Source organism: Micropterus salmoides, unplaced genomic scaffold (genome assembly GCF_014851395.1).
Source record: "Micropterus salmoides isolate LMB-PRFRI ecotype aquatic unplaced genomic scaffold, ASM1485139v1 Ms_hic_scaffold_7, whole genome shotgun sequence".
Lineage (NCBI taxonomy): Eukaryota > Metazoa > Chordata > Actinopteri > Centrarchiformes > Centrarchidae > Micropterus > Micropterus salmoides.
The window spans coordinates 25,631,246-25,654,662 of NW_024044459.1; the positions used below are offsets into that span (position 1 = coordinate 25,631,246).

Consider the following 23,417-nt stretch of genomic DNA (forward strand, 5'->3'; position numbering starts at 1 on the left):
TAAAAAAGAATAACTCTGTAAATGTTGCCTGTTCCAAATATAGGACAACGTTTCATCTAATATAATAGAATAAAGAATAAAATAATTCTGATTCTGAAGTAAGCCGACCTCAATTTTGTGCTTTATACAGTAAAGCTACTCAATTGAATGTGCTTAGTTACACTCCACTACTGACCAAGGACAATATATAGTCATTTATTATTAAATAATTCTGAAATCAAAAGAAACAGGTTTATTAGAGGGCGTGTACTTTTGTCTTTTTTTCTGACAATTTATTGCGGTACCCACCAGTCCAGCAGGTGGCGGTATGACGCCTACAATCTATGTGAGCAACAGGCAACTCTGAAAACAGGGAGGAGGAAGAAGAGGCAGGCTCCACAGAATGGTTGCGAGCATAAATGTAAAGTTGACGATGATACGTTGATAGTGAAAAAAGTGAACTTTGTGGGTTTCATATGTCACACCATCAATGTTGCGTCCCAGTTGAAAAAGAAAAGTGACAGAATTAAGGCTATTGTAGAAGCAGCAGGAAAACGTCTTGATATGAAAGATATCAAAGCAGATCAAATACATGCATTGTTGACGGTAACTGAAAATGGAAATACACAAACTGAGGGTTAGGACACTTATAATGGTTCTTCACATACTACAGTGGAATGCAAGAAGTCTTATAGCTAATGGTCAAGAATTCAAAAAGTACATTCATGAATTAGATATTGTTCCAGATATAATATGTGTACAAGAAACTTGGTTACGAGACAGACTAGATTATGTGATATCAGGGTTTAGCTCTATAAGATATGATAGACCTAACAACCAAACTGGTGGAGGCTGCATCACCTTTATCAAGGATGGGTTGGCCTACAGGGAATCCCCAAGTTCAGAAGATTTAGAATGTATAATAGCTGAAATCTATAGCCCAAGGAAAGTAAATTGATTAATTTCTATAACCCATGCAAAAATTTAGATATTAACAAACTTAATGAAATGGCAGGGACTGTATACAGGAAAGAAATATGGTGTGGGGACTTGCACATAACAGCTAATGGGACAGCAATCACACAGATAATAATTGAAGAAATGATGGAAGAAATGATCACTGGTCTGAATTAATAATGGACAGGGAACACAAATGGATGTGAACAGGGGTAAAACATCATGTTTAGACATCACACTGGTATCAGATAATTTGGTAAACGCATGTGAATGGTTTGTTATGAATGATTCTACCATAGGAAGTGACCATTTTCCAGTTCTCACTATACAATTAACAGATGGTGCTTTGAGAAAGCAGACTGGGAAAAATTTAAGTTATGTTGTACGAAGTCAGCAAACCTTGTGACGTTAGAAGGTGATGTAGAGGAATGCACAAAGCAAATTACAGAACACATTATAAATGCAGCACATTTAAGTATTCCAAAAAGAACAACAAAGGGCAGGAAGAAAGTGGTCACCTGGTGTGAGTGTAGCAGAGCTGTAAAAGAACGAAACAAAGCCTTTAAAACATTAAAGAAGAATTTATCACAAGAGAGTGTTTTGGATTTTCAAAGGAAAAGGGCAGTGGCACATAGGACAATTAAGTTAACCAAAAAGAAAAAATTGGAGAGAGTTCTGTTCCACCATAGGTAGAGGTGTAGAGTTAGGGGACATATGGTCTATGTTTAAAAGAATGAGTGGGAAAAGGAAAGCGACTAAAATCCCAGCTTTGATAGATGAAGGAAAGGCGGTAGTGTCGGATAAAGAAAAGGCAGAGATGTTGGGTAGGGCTTTTGCTGCTGTGCAGAGTGGTGATCACCTTATGGATATTCATAAGCAACAGAAAGACCTGGCACTCAGAGAAAATAAGGATGTGAAGCTGAAGAGGGAGGATGGTACAACAACTTTAGATGTGGATTTTACAATATCAGAACTCAACATAGCTCTGCTTGGCACGGGATATACAGCCCCAGGACAAGACCAGTTATGTTATGCCATGTTCCAACAGCTGCCAGTAGAGTCAATTAAGCTAGTGTTAAGACTGTTCAATAAAATATGGAAGGATGGAATAATACCGAGAAGTTGGAAAAGTGCAGTTATACAACCGTTTAGCAAACCTGGTAAAGACCCAACCAATCCTGGTAATTATAGACCCATAGCTCTGACATCTCACTTATGCAAATGAGTGGAGAGGATAACATGTAATGGAACAGAGAGGACTACTGAGTAATATACAAAATGGATTTCGGAAAGGGCGCTCCACAAGAGATGCTCTTGTTAGAGTAAGTGATGAGGTAGAAAAGGCACTGAAAATGAAAGAGCTGATGTTAATAGTGTATTTTGACATTGAGAAGGCATATGATACTATGTGGAGGGAAGGACTACTTATTAAACTATATAGAATGGGTTTTGAAGGAAGGATTAATGGCATTCCCCAGGGGAGCGCAATTAGCCCTATATTATTCAACATTATGATCAATGACATATTTTCAGATTTAGATGGACACATCAAATTAGCGTCATATGCAGATGATGGGGCCATATGGATGAGAGGAAGAAATGAGACATATGTGTTAGAGAACATTAGGAAAGCAATAGGGAAATTAGAGAAGTGGTCATTCAAGTGGGGATTAAAATATCAACAAGCAAATCCTGTTATATGGTGTTCACAAACAAGCGAAAGTGTCATGTAGAAAAGCTTTTACTATATCAGCAGCCAATGGAAAAAGTAAATGAATTTAAGTATTTGGGATTGTGGTTTGATAGTTAAGTACACATGGAAAACACACATAAAGCAATTGGAAACTAAATGCAAACAAGTTATTAATTTACAGAGAGCGGTGGCGGGATGTGACTGGGGTGCAGATAAACAGTCACTAATTGACATATATAGAGCATACATGAGGTCATCAATAGATTATAGTTGCTCAGTATATGATGCAGCAGCAAAAACAATAAATTACAATACAGAGCCTTACGGATATGCATTGGAGCCATGAAGACAACTCCCATTAACACAATACTCATAGAAGCTGGAGAGACACCACTGGAGTTAAGAAGAGAGAAACTAGCGCTAGCATATTGGGTGAGATTGAAAGGAAGTGGGAAAGAAAACCCTGCAAAGGAGATAACAAAGGATTGTTGGGAATATTTCAAGTTTCGGGGGCATGGGTTTGGATGGACGGGGGAAAAGAGAGTCAGGGAATATGGAATGGAAGCATTAGATTTCAGCACACCCAGTCCAGTCAGTAACATTCAACCTTGGCTCTATCCAGACGTAAAAACAGATTTTAGTATCTTGGAAAAGAAAAGAGGATGGGGAAGAGAGGAAGTGGGAATACGGACAAGCAGCTATCTGAGAAACAGTTTCCATAATTATCTAAAAATCTATACAGATGGATTTAAAAACAGGAATGTGTGGGAATTGGAATACATATACCAGAATTCAAAATAAATATCTCAAAACGATTATCAGATAGGCTATCTGTATATACAGCAGAAATAGTGGCAGTCATTATAGCTTTACAGTGGGTTGAAGAGGTCAGACCTGATAGGGTGATATTATGCACAGAATCCTTAGCAGTTATTAAAAGCATTCAGTCAGTGACATCTGTCAGAGAAGACCTACTGATAGAAATGTTTCACAGCTTATTAAGATTACATCGGGGAGGGATAGATGTTCAGTTTTGCTGGGTGCCAGCTCATGAGGGAGTAAATGGAAATGAGATTGCAGACAAACTAGCAAAAGAGGCATTACAAAAGGAAACAACAGTTCAAATACTGCTAGGAAAAGGAGAATTAAAAGCAACCATTAAGAAGAAAGGTACTGAAATATGGCAGAAATGGTGGGAGGAAGACAGGAAAGGAAGGAGTTACTATAAAATACAAAAGTCTGTCAGTAATAAAAATTATAGCGAAAGGAGCAGGCGGGAGGAAATTATTATGACAAGACTAAGAGTAGATCACACAGGACTGAATGGCACCTTGTTTTTATTGGGGAAAAGGAATAGTGAAAAGTTGGAAAGACGGATATTTCAAGATAGGGTTCAGGAAGCAGGGCGGGAATGGAATCTGATGGGGGTCTTGGGAACAGAAGGAGAAGAAAAGGGTATAAGAATCACCAGGAAGGCATTATCTAAATTTCTTAAAGACACTGGGTTGGTGAACAGAATATGAGAGCACCTTATTGAGGTTGATAGCTGAGTGATATGATGTTACACACTCCAGTACAGTAGGTGGCGGTATGCACTTAAAAGTTGTTTGCAATCCGCCATTAAAGAAGAAGAAGAAGAAGAATAGGCAGGCTCCTCCCACTCAAGATGGCGACCTAGAGGAAAGTCCACGCTCGTTTGTTGACATAAATTGGAAAACCAAACTTATGCTGTATTAGTGGATTTACAACTACCATAATTATGTCGAGAATCATCGTTAAAAACCTCCCTAATGGGGTAAGTAACCTGCCCGGATGTCAGCAGTCAGTAACTGTAGCATTTTGTTTCAGTCCACCTGGAAATGTTGGCTAATTCTTGTGGATCTTGCGTGCAGATGAAGGAGGAGAGGTTCAAGTCGATGTTTGCAGCCTTTGGCACCGTGACAGACTGCTCCCTGAAGTTTACAAAGGACGGCAAATTCCGCAAGTTCGGCTTTGTGGGTTTTAAAGCCGAGGAAGATGCGAACAGAGCTCTGAAACATTATAACAAGAGCTTCGTGGACACGTCTAAAGTGACGGTATGGCTTCACGACTGAACACGCGTGTTGATGACATTATTGTTGTTTTACCCTATGTGAAGCTTTGGGTGTTCTTTATTCTAGGTGGAGATGTGTAAGGCCTTTGGAGACCCAACTAAAGCAAAAGCCTGGAGCAAACATACCCAGAGTTCAGGCCCGGACAAACCCTCCACTCCTGCAGACACTGACAGCAAGAAGGTACGTGCAGACACAAAAATAACTGGCAGGAAAACATTTGAAGGAGCAGTTGCATGAAAGCTTTGCATGTCTGCAAAGAGAAACAATAACAAAGCTTTCCTTCCCCACAATTGTACATTCACACAATTTATCCTGTTAAAAACATCATTCTGACAAAATGTTCATAGCACTTAATCTTATGTTACCATGTGGATAGCCACATTATATTGTCTTAATGCAGAAAAATGTAGTTAAGGTCTGCAGCACTGTCACTGATTTTAAAAACTTGTTTCTATCTTCAGAAAAAGAAACAGAAAAAGGAAACCAACAGCACACTTGGAAATGTGAGTAAATGTGTCAGTCACCAGCTATGTTTGTCTGTTGTTAAATGATAATTGTAGAAGATCCGACTGTGGATTAGATGGAACTTTGTTATCAAACCTTCTACCAACCAACTCATGCACATAGCACGGTGTACAGACGAAGGAATATGAGATTCATGATCTTGTTTGGTTATTCTTTAATCAAATAGTTACTGATTTAAATCAAAGTTTTTAACATTTGAGAACTTTTTAATCAATCATCTTTTTCATTGAGCACTTGCATTCCATATATATTACACTTGTACATTCAGTTCATTGTTTTATAACAACACAACTCATTAACACCTGTTAATGTGACGCTGTGTGTCCACTTGTTGTGTGTGCCAGCTGGAAGAGGACCAGGGATTCAAGGAGTTTCTGTCAGTACATCAGAATCGAAGCCAAGCACCAACCTGGGCGAACGACACTGTGCAGCTAAAACCTGATCCTGACGATAGACGGACAAAGACTCAGGGCAAGAAGAAGCCTGCTTCAGATGATTACCTCAACTTTGATTCGGACCAGTCAGAGGATGAGGAAGAAGAATATGATGAAGGTTGGTAATGGTGGTCCCTTCTTAGCGTAGGTAGATGGTAGGTAGATCCTCCCATATGCATACATTTACCACAAACCAGGTACGCTATCAGTCAATTATCCATCATGTATTTAACTTCTTCACCTTCCCCAGTTTACTACTAGTTTTTACACGTCTTAGGACAATCTTCTGGAGCTAAACCTTGAAATGTTTGACTTTACAGCCTCATTTAAGGAGGAGCAGTGGGTTAAGTTTGGCTTTAAGGTCTTTTTGGGGCCTGTGTTTGTGGGCCATGTCCTTTTGGAGGGTGAAGCCCTTGCATAGGATTTTTTATTTTTTTTCTAAAGGAATCAAGTGTAATGTACAAGTGATTGTGCATGATTGACTTGTATAATTTTCTGTGGCGTGCTGTTGCTTTCAGGTGCCTCTAAAGAAGCACTGAAGTCTGGCTTGTCAGATATGGAGTACCTACGCTCAAAGGTGGCCCAGACAGATGACACCATGGAGGAGAATGAACTGAAGGATGATGGTGCAGGTGGCGATGATGAGGATAATGGTCCTGTGCAGCACACAGACAGCGCCTATGAGAGTGGCGACACCTCAAAGACCAACACCACAGTTTCCTCTGAGGATAAGAAGCACAGCAAAGCGAAGAAAACTGCAAAGCAAGAGGTGACTGTTCAAACAAATTTACGCGTTAAACATTACTATTCAATACACCTCAGTATTTGTTATCAGTTTGTTGTGCTTTACGACCCACATCTATTTGTTGCAGACGGAGCCGGTGACGGAGTTCACGGTGAAGCTGAGAGGAGCCCCGTTCAATGTGAAAGAGGTGAGTAAACAAGAACCTCCTGATTTCAGAGGTGCATTGAAGATATCCCACTTAAAAAACATCCTGTATATTTCACGTGTCTGCATCTATGACACCAACATATTGCTTTATGTGTGACATTTTATAGCAACAAATTCGAGAGTTCATGACCCCGCTGAAGCCTGCAGCGATCAGGATTGGAAAGAACGAAAGTGGAAATAGAACAGGTTTGTTATCAAAGGCGTTTTTAATGTACTATGTAATAGTTTACATGTATAATATCCTTCATACCAACTATATCTGGTGGGTAGAACATCTATATGTATTGTATGTGTCTTTGATTGCTGTGTACAGGCCTATGTATCACCACTTATGTGTGTGTTTCAGGTTATGTGTATGTGGACTTGCTCTCTGAAGAACAGGTGGAAAAGGCTTTGAAGAAGAATAAAGACTACATAGGTGAGAAACATACTTTTATTTTTCTGCATAATTTTTGATTGTAAAAGTATCTTACATTGCTTTCTGTTAATGTGTGTAGCGCAGCAATGATAGGTCAATTGACAGAAAACAAATCAGAAACTATTTAGATATATTTTTAATTTTAGTATTTGATTGGTCCAGGTTCAACTGCCACTTTCTTGGTCTTTTATTATAATAAATTGAATACTTTTAGGGTTTTGGCTTTTGGTCGGAAAAAACAAGACATTTGCTGAGGTCATCACATATTGTGGTGGGCGTTTTTCACGGTTTTCTGCTGTTTTATAGACTTTGATTTATCTTGGGCTGGGCAGTAAAACAATAATGAAAATTATGGCGATATAATTTTCCTCAATAACAATATGACAAATGTTCAATAAATGTTTGATTTAATACATTTGAATCATGAATGAATCGGCACTTCATTTTTCTATTTAGATATTTATTTTGTTGATGATATTAAATAATAGTTTAAAACCAAAATCAACCATCTGGTTCTTTCACTCAGGACCAGAAATCAGCCTTTGAACTGAAGAAATAATGATTTCACATTTCGAATGATATTACATTTTTTATTGTGATAACATTTTTATCGCCCAGCCCTATCTGTAATAAAAATAATTGTTTGATGCAACCCTATCTTTGTGTGCTGTAAGAAAGAGATTGTGGACATGTTAAATATGACTTTCATCCTTAATTGCTGCTTATATTCAAGTCCAATTATGAAATTTCCTCACTACTAAATATCCACGGTCAACTGTTTGTGTGGAAGCGATTGGGAACAACAGAAACACAGACATGAAGTGGTAGGTCACATAAAATCACAGAGCGGGGTCAGTGCATGCTGAGGTGCACAGTGAGCAGAAGTCACCAACTTTCTGCAGAGTCAGTAGCTACAGACCTCCAAATGTCATGTGGATTAGCTCAGGAACAGTGTGTAGAGAGCTTCGTGGAATGGGTTTCCATGGCTGAGCAGCTGCATCCAAGCCTTACATCAAGTGCAATGCAATGTCCTTGTTAGTTTTTGTCATATTTAGTCCACTCTATACTATTTTTTTAGTCAAGTTTTAGTTGACTAAAAGTCTGGGTATTTTAGTCTGATTTTACTCAAAAGAAAATCAAAAGTATTTTAGTCTAGTTTTAGTCATTAACCATCATTTTAATATAATTTTGATTAGCATTTTGGTCAATCTGCTCTAACCAAAATAGAGATATGATTCGAATGTTAGCTTTGTTCTCATTTTTATTGCAAAGGAGACATTAACTTACTTCAGTTCCCATGTGGTTAGGCCTTGATATGCCGCTTTAAGTTCTTTTTCCTTCTGTTTTTTCCAAAAATCTTATAACCACATTAGTGCGCGAACTATACATAGCTTTCGGGTGAGTTCAGTTTTAATGAGACATCAGCTGATGTCGACCAGTATTCAAAGCACAGGAAGAAAAAAATACCGCTGAATGAACACTGTTCAAGTGAAAATTTAGAGGGAAAAATATTGCCTGGGTAATATTTTGTCTCCTCATTATACTGACAAAAAGAAAGAGAGAGATTTTATTAACGTTTTTATTTTGTGAATTACATTTTTAGTCTCGTCATTTTTCGTCAACAATATTGCATGTTAGTATAGTCACAGTCAGCGTTTAAGGACATTGTCGTCGTCTTGTCTTCGTCTCATTTTAGTCAGGGGAAAAAAGGGCGTTGACAAATATATTTCGTTTAGTTTCATCTGACGAAAGTAACACTAGCACAAAGCAAGGTTCATAAAGACATGGATGAGCGAGTTTGGTGTGGAGAACTTGACTGGCCTGCGCAGTCCTGACGCCAACCCGATAGAACACCTTTCGGATGAATTAGAGCGGAGACTGCGCGCCAGGCCTTCTTGTCCAACATCTGTGCCTGACCTCACAAATGTGTGTGTTTAGATTCCCTGGGTGACAGTGACATTCCTTCTGCCTGTGTTCAGGTGGGCGTTACATTGAGGTCTTCCGTGTGGATGCCTCTGGGGGTAAGGGCAAGAGAGACAGAAAGGACAAAGAAATTGACAGAAACTTCACCAGGAAGCTCAAGGAGGACGAGGAGGAGGAAGATGTTGCAGAGTCAGGTCGGCTCTTCATCAGGAACCTTCCGTACACCTGCACCGAGGAAGAGATCAAAGAGCTGTTTGCTAAACATGGTGAATAAAAACAACTCTTTCATACAAGTTCCCACAGGCTTTCACCAGCGTTTATAATTGATAATAATTTTCCAATCTTTACAGGACCGTTATCTGAGGTGCTCTTCCCTATTGACAATCTAACCAAGAAACCTAAAGGGTTTGCTTTCATAACATACATGATACCAGAGAATGCTGTAACAGCTCTGGCTCAGCTGGATGGACATATATTTCAGGTATTTGCTCTCCAACTGATGTTTGACATATCTCTTAACACCACAGGAACAGATTTTCTAATTCAGTTGATTCAGGCTGATCAGAAACAATCACTCTCACGTGCTTTTAGGGCAGGATGCTTCACCTGCTTCCCTCCACAGTGAAGAAGGAGAAGACAGACTCTTCAGATGCTGGCGGTCCTGGCTCTTCGTCTTTCAAGCGGCAAAAAGATGCTAAAAATAAAGCCTCAAGTTCCAGGTAAATAGAATCACATTAACCCCTCTGCATAATGATAAATAATTAATCATTTTAGTTTGTGTCATGATCCATCCTTATTATGTTTCATTCTAGCTCCCACAACTGGAACACCCTGTTTCTGGGCACAAGTGCAGTGGCAGATGCCATTGCTGAAAAATACAACACCACAAAAAGCCAAGTCCTAGACCATGTGAGTAACACCGCATCCTGTTTTCAACGTTAATGCTCCACATAAATTGTGAAACATTAAGCACACTGAGCAGTGCACATTAAAGGTTTCTTAATACTTTTTGCCATCCTCTGCAGGAGTCAAAGGGAAGCGTTGCAGTAAGAATGGCTCTGGGAGAGACACAGATCGTTCAGGAGACTCGACAGTTTCTGCTAGACAACGCTGTCAGTCTGGATTCCTTTAGTCAGGTATGCTTAATACAAACTCCTTTTTACTCGTTGCTAAATTGACTGTAAAGAATATACCAGTTACCTTGCCTGAGGTTGTTTCCTGCGTGCGTTGTTTCCCCTGGTGTACAGGCGGCAGCAGAGAGGAGCACAACTGTGATCCTGGTGAAAAACCTTCCAGCTGGAGTGACGACGTCAGAGTTGGAGGAGCTTTTCTCGCCTCATGGCTCTTTGGGCCGAGTGCTGCTGCCGCCATCGGGGCTCACCGCCATCATTGAGTTCCTTGAGCCAACGGAGGCAAAACGAGCCTTCACTCGGCTGGCCTACAGCAAGGTGTGTGTGTATAGCTCTTTACCAGCAAACTCTGCACTTGCAGCAAATGTTTGAATGATTTAAAGACTGCTACTTATCTCTAAACACTCTAGTTCCAACACGTCCCGCTGTATTTGGAGTGGGCACCTGTGGGGGTGTTTGTGGCAGCCAAACCGGAATCAGGTAAAATCCCGCAAACACATAAAGTTCACAATATTTTGCAAGCTTAGTATTTCTTTTGGACATGAAAGGGATCATTTGAATAATCAGAATATTTTTCGGTTCCGTCCATGAAGTATTAGAAAAAGTGGAGCCAGTGAAAGAGGAGAAGAAGGAAGAAGAGGAAGAAGAAGATGAGGAGGAGGAGGAGGAATCTGCTCCTGGTTCCACACTTTTCATTAAGAATCTTAATTTCAGCACGACAGAGGAGAAACTACAGGAGGTAGGTCAATTCATGAATACAACCCTGAGTTATATTTTATAACGTTGAATAAGGATTAAATCATAGTCTGATGTGTGATATGTTTAATATTGATGTTCTCATTTGTTGCAGACATTCTCCAAATGTGGCAAAGTCAAGTCCTGCTCCATCTCCAGAAAGAAAGATAAAACAGGTAAATTACTTATAGACTTATAGATACACCAAAGTTACACGTAGGAATGTATGTATAATAATACATAAAATGTTTTCTGGTTTTTCAGTTGGTAAAACTGATATTTTTTATTATTGAATCAGAGTTAACCACCACCTTACAATGTTGGATGTTTGATTCCCAGGCAAGCTGTTGTCAATGGGCTACGGTTTTGTCCAGTATCAGACGGCAGAGGCAGCACAGAAAGCCCTGAGGCAGCTACAGGTACCATCTCTATTTCCTCTGTGAAACTGGAAGCTTTTCTCTACAGCCTGGGCCTTGGCTAATGTGTGTTCTTTGTCTTAACCCTCCACCAGCACTGTACTGTGGATGATCACCAGTTAGAGCTGAAGATTTCTGAGAGAGCCACCAGGTAAGATGTGCATCAGAAGGGTTTTAGTGACTGTGGTGAAGAATAAAAATGTCGGTCCCGTAATTACGTTTACGTAAATAAAGTGTTTAGTAGTGAATGGGGACAGTTGCTAATCGAGTGTATTAAGCCTCTCCATCAGCACCAAGCATCACACTTAAATTATAACATGTTAACTCCACTGGAGGAAACAGGCACTGAAATTAGAAATATTGGTATCAGCTGACATGTCAATGAAAATATCACTTATTGGTAAATGACATTAAACATTGTATCAAACTGTTAAGTGAAAGGGTTTGTGGGGCAGAATTTGCAGCTGGCATGTAAACCTCACTTCTGTTTAGTGTTGTAGTTCTTCGAGACTGGTCTTGGTCTCCAGACCGGTCTTAAGACCACTTTTTGATGGTGTTGATCTCGTCTTGGACTCGACCGCAATTGTACTCAGTCTTGTCTCGGTCTCGGACATTGAGGACTTGAGATTTTATTTCAAGACCAGTCAAGACCATAACTTTGGGAATATCAATAAATTGCTTTTGTCTGATTTATTTGTTAACATCCGAACTTTGATTAGTGTTTGTATGTGGGTGTTTTAATGGGAATGTTGATCTTTCAGATCAATTTGAGAAGTACGTATGATCTCGTTCCACATTTTATTGTGTGTTATGTAATGTGGGGAACTGGTCTGGGTCTTGACTCAGTCTCGCCTGCCCTTGGTCTTGACTTGGTCTCGGTTTTGGTGGTCTTGATTACAACACTACTTCTGTTGTCATTTCCCCCTGTCTGCAGGACTACTGAGGTTTCACGCAAGAAGAAGCAAGTAGAGAAAAAACAGACAGGATCGAAGATCCTTGTGCGCAACGTCCCCTTCCAAGCCACTGTTAGGGAAATTCGGGAGCTCTTCTGGTAGCCCACACACACACACACACACACACACACACACTACAGTTTTTTATACACACTATTTGTGGAGAAAGTTTGGAGCAAGATTGTTTGATCATACTGTGATTTCTTCCCTCTATCCATTTAGTACATTTGGAGAGCTGAAAACAGTCCGTCTTCCAAAGAAGGCAGCTGGTTCAGGGAATCATAGAGGCTTTGGGTTTATTGACTTTGTCACCAAACAGGATGCTAAGGTTTGTGTGTTGTGTAAGCTTTCAGCCATGTATTTCGGAAATGTACCGTCCCCGATTGCTACCCTAAAATGTAAACTACTAATGTGTAAACGAATGCATTGTCCCTGTTTTCTCTATAGAAAGCGTTTGCTGCCCTGTGCCACAGCACCCATCTGTATGGGAGGCGCCTTGTGCTGGAGTGGGCTGATGCTGAGGAAACAGTAGAGACGCTGAGACGGAAAACAGCGGAACATTTTCATGGTAAATCCACAAATATTTGTAACAAGTAGAAATTATAACAGCTGCATTGTTTATTAATTTCTTTCTTCCATGTTATTTATTCATGTCAACATGTCAGTGGCTGCCAAGAAGCAGCGGAAGGCAGAGGTTTTGGAAGGAATTCTGGAAACAATGGAAACCGAAGGGGGTGTGCAAGACTGAGTTCCCTAAACGCCTCGACACAACTCTGACCAGTGCTCCTGTCTTTTTCTGTATAAATAAAACTGTTGACAAAAGAAGGACCCGATCTGCATGTGCAGGAGGAGCAAATTATAATGAATTTTGCAGAACTTCGAAAACCTCGGAAATTTCTTACATTTCACATGTTTTGTACAGAGTGATGCCTCAAAGAAAGATGTCAGTTTTTATATAAAATTTTATTTCATGCTTTAAAAGCTGTGTTGTGTCTCTTGTGTGTGTGTTTTATGTTCTTATATCTCGGTGGGTACTGAATGCACACTAACCCATGGTGACTTGTGTCAGAGTAGGAGCAAATATTGCCATCCCCACAGGGTAGAGACTGCTTTTTGAGGCTTAAGTGGAAGTTTTAAGATTTAAGTTACAATTAGGTTTAGGGGTAGGGGCTAGGGAATGCATTATGTCACGTGGAGATGTCCTGACAGGGATAGTGGAGTGTGTGTGTGTGTGTGTGTGTCTAACATATTGAGGGAGAAAAAAACACAGTAAGCAGATTTGGGTCTCTTATTTTGAAGTCTCACCATTATGTCAGCTGACTGGTCACCCTCTTCATCACATGACTTGTTCATGTAAACATGGCGGCCAGGCTGAAGAAGACGTTTGTTGGAAGTGTTTCAACGGTTTTAGCAGTTTTGTGTTTTCTGTGCGCGCCTGGTCGAGCTGAAATACGAACCGCCGTCATTGACAAACAAACCGGGCAGCTGTCTGTTGTTGAGGAATATCGAGAAGATTTTGTGGCCTGGGCGAACTTTACTGATGACATTAAAAAATCAGGGTGAGTTGAGTATTTAAAGTTACACGACTTAATTTTTCTTCTTTTTTACTGGACTACTCGTTAGCTGGTCAGAAAATTACAAAAACTTAATATGGCCTGTGTGTCTTTAATTTATAATCGATTAATTTTATAATACGTCATAACAGTGAAAATTATTTAATAATAATTCCCAGAGCCCAAAGTGATCTCAGTGACTTGTTTTGTCCGATCCCAAATATATTTAATTTACAATGCTATAATTAGAGTAAAACAACAAATCTTCACACTACAGACGCTGCAACCTGCAAACGTTTGGCATTTTGCCTGATAACAAAACGGTAGCCGATTAATTTTCTGTTGAATATGAATAATACCGTGCAAAAAACTAATTTACCCATGGCAGTGACTCAGTTAAATAAGAGAGGATAGACAGTCCGGGGAAATCATTAGCATTTTTAATTAAATCTTTTTGATATGCACTGTAATGCCTGTTGGAATAGGCATACATATATATTTAATTATTACCAATTTATCATGATGGCTAGATGATCTAAATGGAGAAAATTAAGCTACACCGGCACAAAAAATGTAACACTGGTCAGCTGACAATCATTTACAGAAGAAAAAAGGGACATTAAAACCACACAGAATGGAATAATCACATGATATATCTGTGCACCATAAAGTGTCAGGAAATACTATGCATGCCAAGAGGAGGCTGAAAAATACATAAACAGCATAAAGTGTCAGGAAATACTATGCATGCCAAGAGGAGGCTGAAAAATACATAAACAGCAGTGATTCCTAAGATGGGATCCAAAGACCTGCAATGGTCTTCAGTTTTGGTGGATTACATCTGTTTTAAGTGCCACTGATATGAAAACCTGCAGTCTTCAGAGCCTGTACACAGATAATCTTCATTAGTTATTCACATGTGCTCTCTTTTCAGTTGGTCTTTCTTGGAGGTCACCACCAGCACTCAGTACAATGACAGTATCCAGGCTTATGCTGCCGGTGCAGTGGAGGCTGCGCTCACATCTCAGGTCAGCTTAAACCATCATTCTACTGCCATGTTTGTGATCAGATTACCAAGCAGTCAAACATGTTTCATTTACTTTACTTGACAGCTATTTTAATCTAAAACTTGGTTTGGTTTGTTTTAGCTCATCTATAAGCACTGGATGAACACTCTTATGGATTACTGTGGGCCCTTAACGTCTGAAACCGATTACTGCGAGCGGCTTAAGGGTTTCATCACAACCAATCTGCAGTGGGTTCAGGACCAAATAGAGAAGCAGCCAAGTTCACCCTACTGGTACCAGGTACTTAATGAGCAATTGTAGGATGATGTTACATGAATATATAAAAATGTTAAAAGGACAGAAATAAGATGTTATCTGTGTTTGCTCTCAGGTGCGTCTGGCACTGCTGCAGCTGAAAGGTCTGGAGGACAGTTACAATGATCAGCTGTCACTTCCAATAGGGTCCTTCTCCCTCAACCCATTTGGCTTCTTGTAAGTGGTTATCTCCATTTTGTGTCAATCAAACATGTTTCTTAACTGTTCCTGAGATCATAAACTTTGTTTCTTGCTGTTGTCTCACATTGGCCACTGCTAATCTGTCCAACCAGACTTTTCCAATTGGGCGGAGATCTGGAGGACTTGGAATCGGCTCTGAACAAATCCAGCAAAACTCAACCTCTTGGATCTGGCTCCTGTTCTGCTCTCATAAAGCTGCTGCCTAACAATAAGGAGCTGTTAGTGTCACATGACACCTGGAACACCTACCAGGCCATGCTGCGCATCATGAAGAAATACATCTTTGCCTTTAAAGTTTCTCCTTCAGGTAGCTTACTGATGCAAGGGTGTCTCCTGTTCGTCACTTCGCCTATTTAAGAAATAGTTCGACATTTTGGGAAATGGGCTTCTGTGCTTTCTTGAAGAGAGTTAGATGAGAAAATCAATACCACTCTGTCTGTACAGGAAATACGAAGCAACAGCCAGTAGGTGCTAAGCTTAGCATAAAGACTGTAAACAGGGGGAAACGGTTAGCCTAGCTATGTCCAAGGGTAACAAAATCTTTACTTCCTAGATGCCTCAGCTGGCTGTCTAGCAAACTCATGGTGACACCAAGTTTCCAAGAAATAGTCCAGCATGTAAAACCACAACTCATTTTAACACTTTGGTTTTGTGAGGATTATATATAATGTGTGTGTGTGTGTGTGTGTGTGTGTGTGTGTTAATTAGTGATCTTCAGAGCTGCTGGCTTTTACCTTAGGACAGAGCCAAGCTAGCTGTTTTTCAGTCTTTAAGTTAAGCTAAGCTAAATGGCTGCTGACTCTAGCTTCATATTTACCAGACAGACAGAAGAGTGCCATTGATCTAACTCTCTGCGAAAAAGCAAGCTTGCCAAAATATCAAACTATTCCTTTACACCATATAGCCATAAACCAAAAGCCAGTTTTTGTGTTTGTTTCTCTTGTTTGAAGCCCCAGTAATGGACTGGCAGTGTTATTGCTGTCTATGACATGAATACAGATTAGTCTAATTTATTATGTGCTTGAGTTTTTTTCAGGCACAGACATTCTTCCCGGTGGAACTCAAGCATTCTCATCTTATCCTGGATCAATCTTCTCTGGAGATGACTTTTATATTTTAAGTAGTGGCTTGGTGAGAGCTCACTTTTGGTTATAAATTGAGTAATGCTATGCTAGATGGAGTTTCTTGTTCCTAATTGATCTTGTGTCTCCAGGTCACTTTGGAGACCACCATTGGCAACAGTAATGCTGCTCTCTGGAAGTTTGTTCAGCCCACAGGAACTGTCATGGAATGGCTGAGGAACATTGTGGCTAATCGACTGGCTTCTACTGGCAACGAGTGGGCCAAAATATTCAGCAAGTATAACAGTGGAACGTGAGTTTTACACACCAGTAAGAAGCTGGGTCTTTTCTAACCACTCTGTCCTGATGTAATCTCCTGAGCAGGTTCCAGGCTCTGTTGTCTGCTGCTTTTCTTCCTGTTAATTACATTTTTGTGTGACCTTATCTACCATGTGGATTGATAGGAGTAAAGAAAAGAGAAAAGGGCCATTTAGAGTCACATGAAAAGGCAGCTGTCACACAGCTGTAATAGGGTCTGGGGTTAGTACTAGTAGGATAATAGTCATATGCTCAGTTTGGACTGTGTGTACTTTTGTAGGTATAACAACCAGTGGATGATTGTGGACTATAACCACTTCACTCCAGGGAAGTCTGACACTAAAGAGGAACTCTTCGTTGTGCTAGAGCAGATTCCGTAAGTCATCAGTACAAGATTATTTCAGTATTTCTATACACGACTTATCACGTAAAATAAGGTTTTCTTACTTTTTAATGCTGCAGGGGACTAGTTATTTACACTGATAAAACTCAGGAACTGCTGGAGAAAGGGTACTGGGCAAGTTACAACATACCGTAAGTATCTATTTAGGGATTATTAAGTTTTATTGTTAACATATATTATCGATTACATGTGTTCTGTTTGTGTCAAAATTGTGTTTTGTACATGTGTTGTCATATGTAGCTACTATGTGGACATATTCAATGCCAGTGGCTGCAATGAGCTGGTTGAGAAGTTTGGCCCGTGGTTCTCTCTGGACCAGAATCCTCGGGCTCAGATATTCAGGAGAAACCAGACAGCTGTCACAGATATGGACTCAATGGTCCGCCTCATGAGGTAAGGTCTGTGTGTTGCACAGGTTTGGAGGTGGACATAGACTGGCATAATACGAACAACATTCAACATTAGATTTTATATTTTTATAGGTTCATAACTCAAATGTAATTTTATTTATGAGATGCAGTGTCTCTCCTCAGGTATAATAACTTTAAGGAAGACCCACTGTCAAAGTGTGAAGGTTGTAATCCACCTGCGAATGGAGAGAATGCTATATCAGCCCGTTCTGACCTGAACCCAGCTAATGGAACATATCCGTTTGGTGCCTTAAGGCAGAGACCACATGGAGGAACAGACATGAAGGTTTATATTTTTCTCATTTCTCTGCCCGTACTTTTACCCATCATGCTCCCTGAGTATTTTCTGTGTTATTTATGACTGTGGCACGTTTAAGAGTTTATGTTCCTGTGCAGATGACCTCCTACGGGATGTTTCGGGATTATGGTATGCTGGCAGTGAGCGGGCCAACGTGGGACCAGGTCCCACCCTTCCAGTGGAGCACTTCCCCATACAAAGACCTGATGCACATGGGTCACCCTGATACTTGGACATTCAAACCTATAAAAGTCACCTGGAGTCCTTAACTATCATACTGTATTTAAAAATGGCATGATAAATGTAAATACTGCTACCTGTGCTGTTTGAAGTTTTGACAAAGGGAAATGGTACTTAAATTCTGTGTTATAATAATAGTTATGTTACTGATTCTCAGAGTGGCAATAACATTCTGGAAGAATTGCAGTATTACAATTAAGAGCTTTGAGAGCTTTGAATGTAAAGCAATATGACCAAGAGCAATAATGTCACAACCTTCCTGTTGTAAAGTAGGAGCTTCTACATTGGATATTTGATTTTTTTGTTGCTAAATGTGTGAAAATGTAAATGCCACTTGTTTCAATTCTGATAGTTTATTCAGTTACTGGAGTCGTTTGTTTCCACTGGACTACACCTTTCTTTAGAGACACCAAATACAATTACTGATACACAAATTCTCTGTCAGAGAAAGCAAATGTTTTAATCATGAGTTAAATTCTGAAATCTCCATTGTTTTATTTTTGAAATATTTTCTGAATGAAGCATGTCCTTTTAAAAAATATATATAATTTTTGTATTCCTGTCCAGATTTAATATTTTGGTCAGTATCAGTCTTGTAAGCAAAAACACAGAATACTGATTAGATGCTGATTAGATCTCTTCTGAGTTTGAAGTTGGGCAGATGAAGTCATCAAAGTCCATACTTGTTTGGGTGGACCAAGAGTGCATAGAGGCATTTAAAGAAGTTAGTCATTAAATGCCTAACCAGCATTGTCCTTGTGATTATACTGAATAGGAATGTATTTAATACACAGTATAATTAACAATAAAATGCAGACAAGTTAGGCACAGTGAATGTCACACTAATCATTAAATACAAGTTAAGTCATTGTCTTGTTCATTTTTTGGGACGTCAACCACACTGGGTATTAGTAATAAAAACAGGTGGACCATGAATTCCCTGTAATATTTTGGCCCTGGCTTCTCAGTCTGCTTTCTGTAATTCTCACCATGTGGTTCTGTTGAAAACATGACGGAAATTCATTTAGCCCTTTAGCCAAAGAAGGTAGTGCCACTTTATCAGCAAACTGGTCCAAAACAAAACAAACGTCATCCTTGTTATTAATTATTATTATGGCTCAATGCAAATATGTTTATGGTAATAAACCAGCGCTAGCTTGGCTACCAGTGTCAGTCACATGATCCACGTCATTCACTACGTTGTCACAGCCTGTTACTCCCGTAAATCGACGGCACTGTCGTGTTGTTGTCTTTGTGCCGCTGTAACTGAACTTTAAACATCTTAAATGTCGAAGTCCAGTCTCCAGTTTTCCACCAAGAAACTCGGGTACTACTGTAATTTACCCAAACTGGCGACGTGATTAGAGAAATTCAAGGTATGAAGCTCTTTCAGGCAATTAGTTAGCAACGTTAACTTACATTGACAGTAAGTTAACCTAACGTTACTGTACCAATGGTGCTTTGGCTGATTTTGTAGACGAGTTACACGTCTCCTGTTGGTCTGTAATCTGGACTGAATTCCCGTACAAAGGTAGTTATAATTATAGTTATATATAATTTGAGTGCATTATTGTATGATATCTGCAAGAACTAGCCTATTGCAACTTAATGCCAAAATAAACCGTTTGTTTAATCTCGTTTTGAATGTTGATATGCTGTAAAAGATCACTCAAAGACATGTCTGAAAGATAAAGTCCTTTGGGGATTATATTTTTGTGTCTTATTGAAACCGTCCAACTTTAGTACCACCAAAAGGTACTGATATGGACAGAAGCTGTGAACACTTTAGTAATGGAAGTGATTCTTTGTTTACACAGCTTGTCGCATCCAAGGTGTATGTGGAGTCAAATTATGGGTTTCTGGCAGCCGGTGACCAACCTTAGAGATTATGTATCCCAGAATCCTCCAGGGGTGACATTTTTCCTGTGTCTGTTGACTCTGGCTGTCTCGTTCATCTGCCTCAGCTCTTACAGCTACACTCACACTTTGCCTAACCCTGACATAGAAAAGGTAAGGACTCGAAGAATGGAAGTTTTCTACCTAATGTCATGCAGGCTGTGACTGCATGTATGCTTGTGTTTCTGTGTCTCCTGGGCCATTATCAATGCGCAAATCATACTCTTTATTCTTCTCTTAGGACTGGAATCGTTTCCTGTTGTCCTTATCACACTTCCAGCTGTGTGTGAAAGCAAATGAAAGTTCATCTGAGCTTGTCTCGCCAGTCCCTGCCCCTCTGATAGATAGAGACACTTCAGTTAACTCTATAAAGTCTCCTTCAGTAACACGTTTGCGTCTCAAGGTTCCCCTGGCTGTGACTACCAACTCAAACAGTGGCTCTCTGAAAGACCTTGGTCTACACACTGCCTTGAGAGCCAGTCAACTACATCTTGGGGGTTGGTAGTGCAGTAGATTGTTTTTGTTGTGAAGTAAATGTTTAAATTAATGAATCCTCACCCATGACCGATTGTTTTACTTCCCAGGCAATGAGATTGTCAATGTGACTCTAGAGTCTGGAAATGACACCTGCACCTGCCTCACCATAAGTGCCCCTACACACCTCCTGCCCATGAGCCTGTAAGTTCATTCATTCATACGCTTGCTTAATTTAAATCACCCACTTCCTAGCTACATAAAAATAATGTCTATCAACAAATGAGTCATTTTTATGTGTTTTTGTGGATTTACTTTAACATAGACTTCCACCAGAGTGCCCTACATCTGAGAAAAACATTTCACCCATCCACGTGGAAGCGAGCAACCAGCTGCCTACAGCATCACAAACCTGCTACAGTCTGCAGTCCAAGAATGACCCTACACTCACTGTCATGTTAACACAGGTACAGTGTGTCCCACATGAACCACATAACTTGCCATATTACAGATTCCCTTCCTGTCCTGTAAGTTATACGCTACTTTCATTCTTTAGGAGGAGCAGAGTGTGGCGGTGCAGCATCTGTTGGAAGTCAGCGTGTGTCTGCTAGGAGTTTGTTTGATCCTCTGTTTATCTGCCAGTATGAAACATTCACTCATACGCCGCAACAACTGGACTAATGGACTGGATCTACAAAATGTAACAGTCATTTTGTGTATTACCGCTTTGTTTTTGTATCTTTGACTGTGGTAATGCTTAGTCATTTTGATATGTGGGAACTGGAAAACTATTTTAAATACATTTTACTAATTGCAGAAAAACTACAGTAGAATGCATGATATCTAATATACAGTGTGAATGGTTTTGAGACTGTTTGTGCTCACTTTCATTAATCAGTCTTTTTGTGATCTCAAGATATCATCTTGTAAAATGTGCAGATACTATTTCAACCTTACTGTTTTACTTAATTTGCAGGAGCCCTTGATTGACACCTAAACATTTTTCATCTTCTGCATCCTGAAGAAACAAGATGGTGGTTTACAGAGCAATATGTATCACTATTTCTTAAAGGGGCATCCCACAGATTTTACAAAAGAAACCATTTTTAGTCTGTCTCTCTCAAGTTTCCCAACTTAATGAAAGTACAATACTAAATAAGTGGAGCATCTGTGTTATGGGAGACTGATAGTGAGAAACATACATGTGATAAAGAAGGAGTGCATTTTGTAATGGGACCACTGTGTAATGGGAACAACTAATCAACTGGGAATGCCTACACTGTTGACTGGCCATACATTCACTGTTATGGGCCGTGCATCCCAGGAATTGTTTTCTGTTTTAACTAACTTGTCTACTTCAGTTACCACATTTCCCAGAATTACGCTCAATAACTTTTGGAAAATGAACTGAACGGGTTGGAGTGAGATGTGTATATTGATGAATGTATTGAGAAGTGTTTTTTTTTTTTCAGTCAAAAATCTAATATTAAGGTCTTTGAGCATACTAGGCTAGTTAGCCTGTTTAAATGGTATATAACATCCTGCTAAGGTTTCTATGATACAGGTAATTTTTAATACTATGTTTAATAACAGAGTTAACTAGACACTTAGCACAGTAAAATGTGGTAATGGAAATGACCAGTGTTATGAAATGACATGCCCTCCAGACTGAGTGAGTGAGTTTGTCCAGGATTTTCTGCACATACAGTGGGTACAGAAAGTATTCAGACCCCTTTAAATTTTTCACTCTCACGTCATACTTATGACCATGTGATATTTCAGTTTTTCTTTTTTAATAAATTTGCAAAAATTTCTACATTTCTGTTTTTTTCTGTCAAGATGGGGTGCTGATTGTACATTACTGAGAAATAAAATGAACTTTTTAGATTTTTGGAAAATGGCTGCAATGAAACAAAGAGTGAAACATTTAAAGGGGTCTGAATACTTTCCGTACCCACTGTACAGCTCATAAAAAGATGACAAGAAGGCATCCTGTTCACATCACTATTTTCCTAGTTTTAGGAAGAATTAAATATTAAAAGTCAAAAATATAAGTGCTAGATTTATTTAGTATTAGTGGGAAGTTAAGCAAGTAACCAACACCTGTTTCATTTGTGGTTCTGCCAAGTGAAGTAAAGCTATTAATGTAACCCTTTAGTCTTAGACTTGATGCGCAAACAAACACCTACTACTACTAGGACTGTTCAGGAAATGCAGGATGTCTTACACAGCATTGTTTAATGAAGCTCAACTGAGGAGGAAATGGTAACAACAGTACCGAGTGAGTGTCACAATGCAGTGTCAAAACCAAATCTCAGGAATAATGCCTGACGGGGGATATTTGACCTTCCTAAACATACTGAGATTCACTATGTGTCCAAATAAGGTTATTCTTCACCCATCTATACATGTGTGAAGATTGTATTGGATATTGGTTCAAAACAAGACATGCTTTCCTAAATGATCCTAAGTCACGTTGTAATTAGGAGGTCATAATACTTTAAGTGCCAGTCTGTCACAGGCAGAGCCTGCATTCTTGTCTACCCACATGTCGTCAGGTCTGTACTTGACCTGAACTTGACATGTGTTCGACCTGTCCTTTACGGCCACTTACCCTACTTAGGACCCCTTAGGAAAATTCCATCACAATTATAAACTTTTGCATTTACTCATCTAAATTACAATGAACTGAATCCTGAGAAAATTACAAACTTGGCTACATCAGTTTTCCGTGGAGCCTAGGACCAGCGATGAAATAGGAGACCAAATTCAGAAATCTGAATTTTGATCAATGCTGATAAATGTTTCTTTTAAGATACCAGAGCAATTAAGCATATCCAAAAAATGTAAATTGATTATTTAGGGTTGTGTTTTCCTATCTTCCTGGAAGGCATTGGTTTCACTTACAGCCAGCGACCCTGTATCACTGTGGAAAGGCCTGTGGACACTTACTAACTACTGGAGACCATCCCCCAGTGCTGCTGGTACTCAACGACTGGCTGACAAGCTGAATGGATTTTACTGTAGGTTGGA

General features: G+C 39.6%; 3 protein-coding genes across 5 annotated transcripts; all 3 read left to right on the forward strand.

Annotated features, from left to right (window-relative positions):
* Window positions 1-4,264: 4,264 nt before the first annotated feature.
* On the forward strand, window positions 4,265-13,189 carry rbm19 (RNA binding motif protein 19). The gene is made up of 24 exons (XM_038704162.1): window positions 4,265-4,424; window positions 4,522-4,704; window positions 4,789-4,902; window positions 5,184-5,225; window positions 5,592-5,799; window positions 6,200-6,450; window positions 6,554-6,613; window positions 6,741-6,819; window positions 6,980-7,051; window positions 9,031-9,240; window positions 9,325-9,455; window positions 9,566-9,693; window positions 9,787-9,883; window positions 10,000-10,110; window positions 10,222-10,422; window positions 10,515-10,584; window positions 10,698-10,843; window positions 10,955-11,015; window positions 11,179-11,258; window positions 11,351-11,406; window positions 12,190-12,306; window positions 12,431-12,536; window positions 12,656-12,776; window positions 12,874-13,189. Exons 1-24 carry the CDS (start codon window positions 4,389-4,391, stop codon window positions 12,954-12,956), a joined length of 2,763 nt encoding a protein of 920 aa, XP_038560090.1. The 5' UTR covers window positions 4,265-4,388; the 3' UTR covers window positions 12,957-13,189.
* A 341-nt stretch (window positions 13,190-13,530) lies between these two features.
* On the forward strand, window positions 13,531-18,883 carry plbd2 (phospholipase B domain containing 2). Its single transcript, XM_038703395.1, has 12 exons — window positions 13,531-13,767; window positions 14,696-14,789; window positions 14,910-15,068; window positions 15,160-15,260; window positions 15,377-15,591; window positions 16,321-16,415; window positions 16,498-16,658; window positions 16,944-17,039; window positions 17,126-17,197; window positions 17,307-17,459; window positions 17,600-17,762; window positions 17,873-18,883. Exons 1-12 carry the CDS (start codon window positions 13,568-13,570, stop codon window positions 18,041-18,043), a joined length of 1,680 nt encoding a protein of 559 aa, XP_038559323.1. The 5' UTR covers window positions 13,531-13,567; the 3' UTR covers window positions 18,044-18,883.
* A 350-nt stretch (window positions 18,884-19,233) lies between these two features.
* On the forward strand, window positions 19,234-22,050 carry zgc:158398 (uncharacterized protein LOC568894 homolog). 3 transcript variants are annotated; one of them, XM_038703399.1, is made up of 8 exons: window positions 19,246-19,390; window positions 19,492-19,545; window positions 19,832-20,024; window positions 20,152-20,407; window positions 20,495-20,588; window positions 20,710-20,851; window positions 20,941-21,084; window positions 21,361-22,050. In XM_038703399.1, the coding sequence occupies exons 3-8, from the start codon at window positions 19,851-19,853 to the stop codon at window positions 21,379-21,381; spliced, it is 831 nt and encodes a 276-aa protein (XP_038559327.1). In that variant the 5' UTR covers window positions 19,246-19,390; window positions 19,492-19,545; window positions 19,832-19,850; the 3' UTR covers window positions 21,382-22,050. The 3 variants fall into 3 exon arrangements, with proteins under 3 accessions (XP_038559324.1, XP_038559326.1, XP_038559327.1); XM_038703396.1 differs by lacking the exon at window positions 19,492-19,545 and having other exon boundaries at window positions 19,234-19,390; XM_038703398.1 differs by having other exon boundaries at window positions 19,245-19,545.
* The last annotated feature ends 1,367 nt before the right edge of the window (window positions 22,051-23,417 follow it).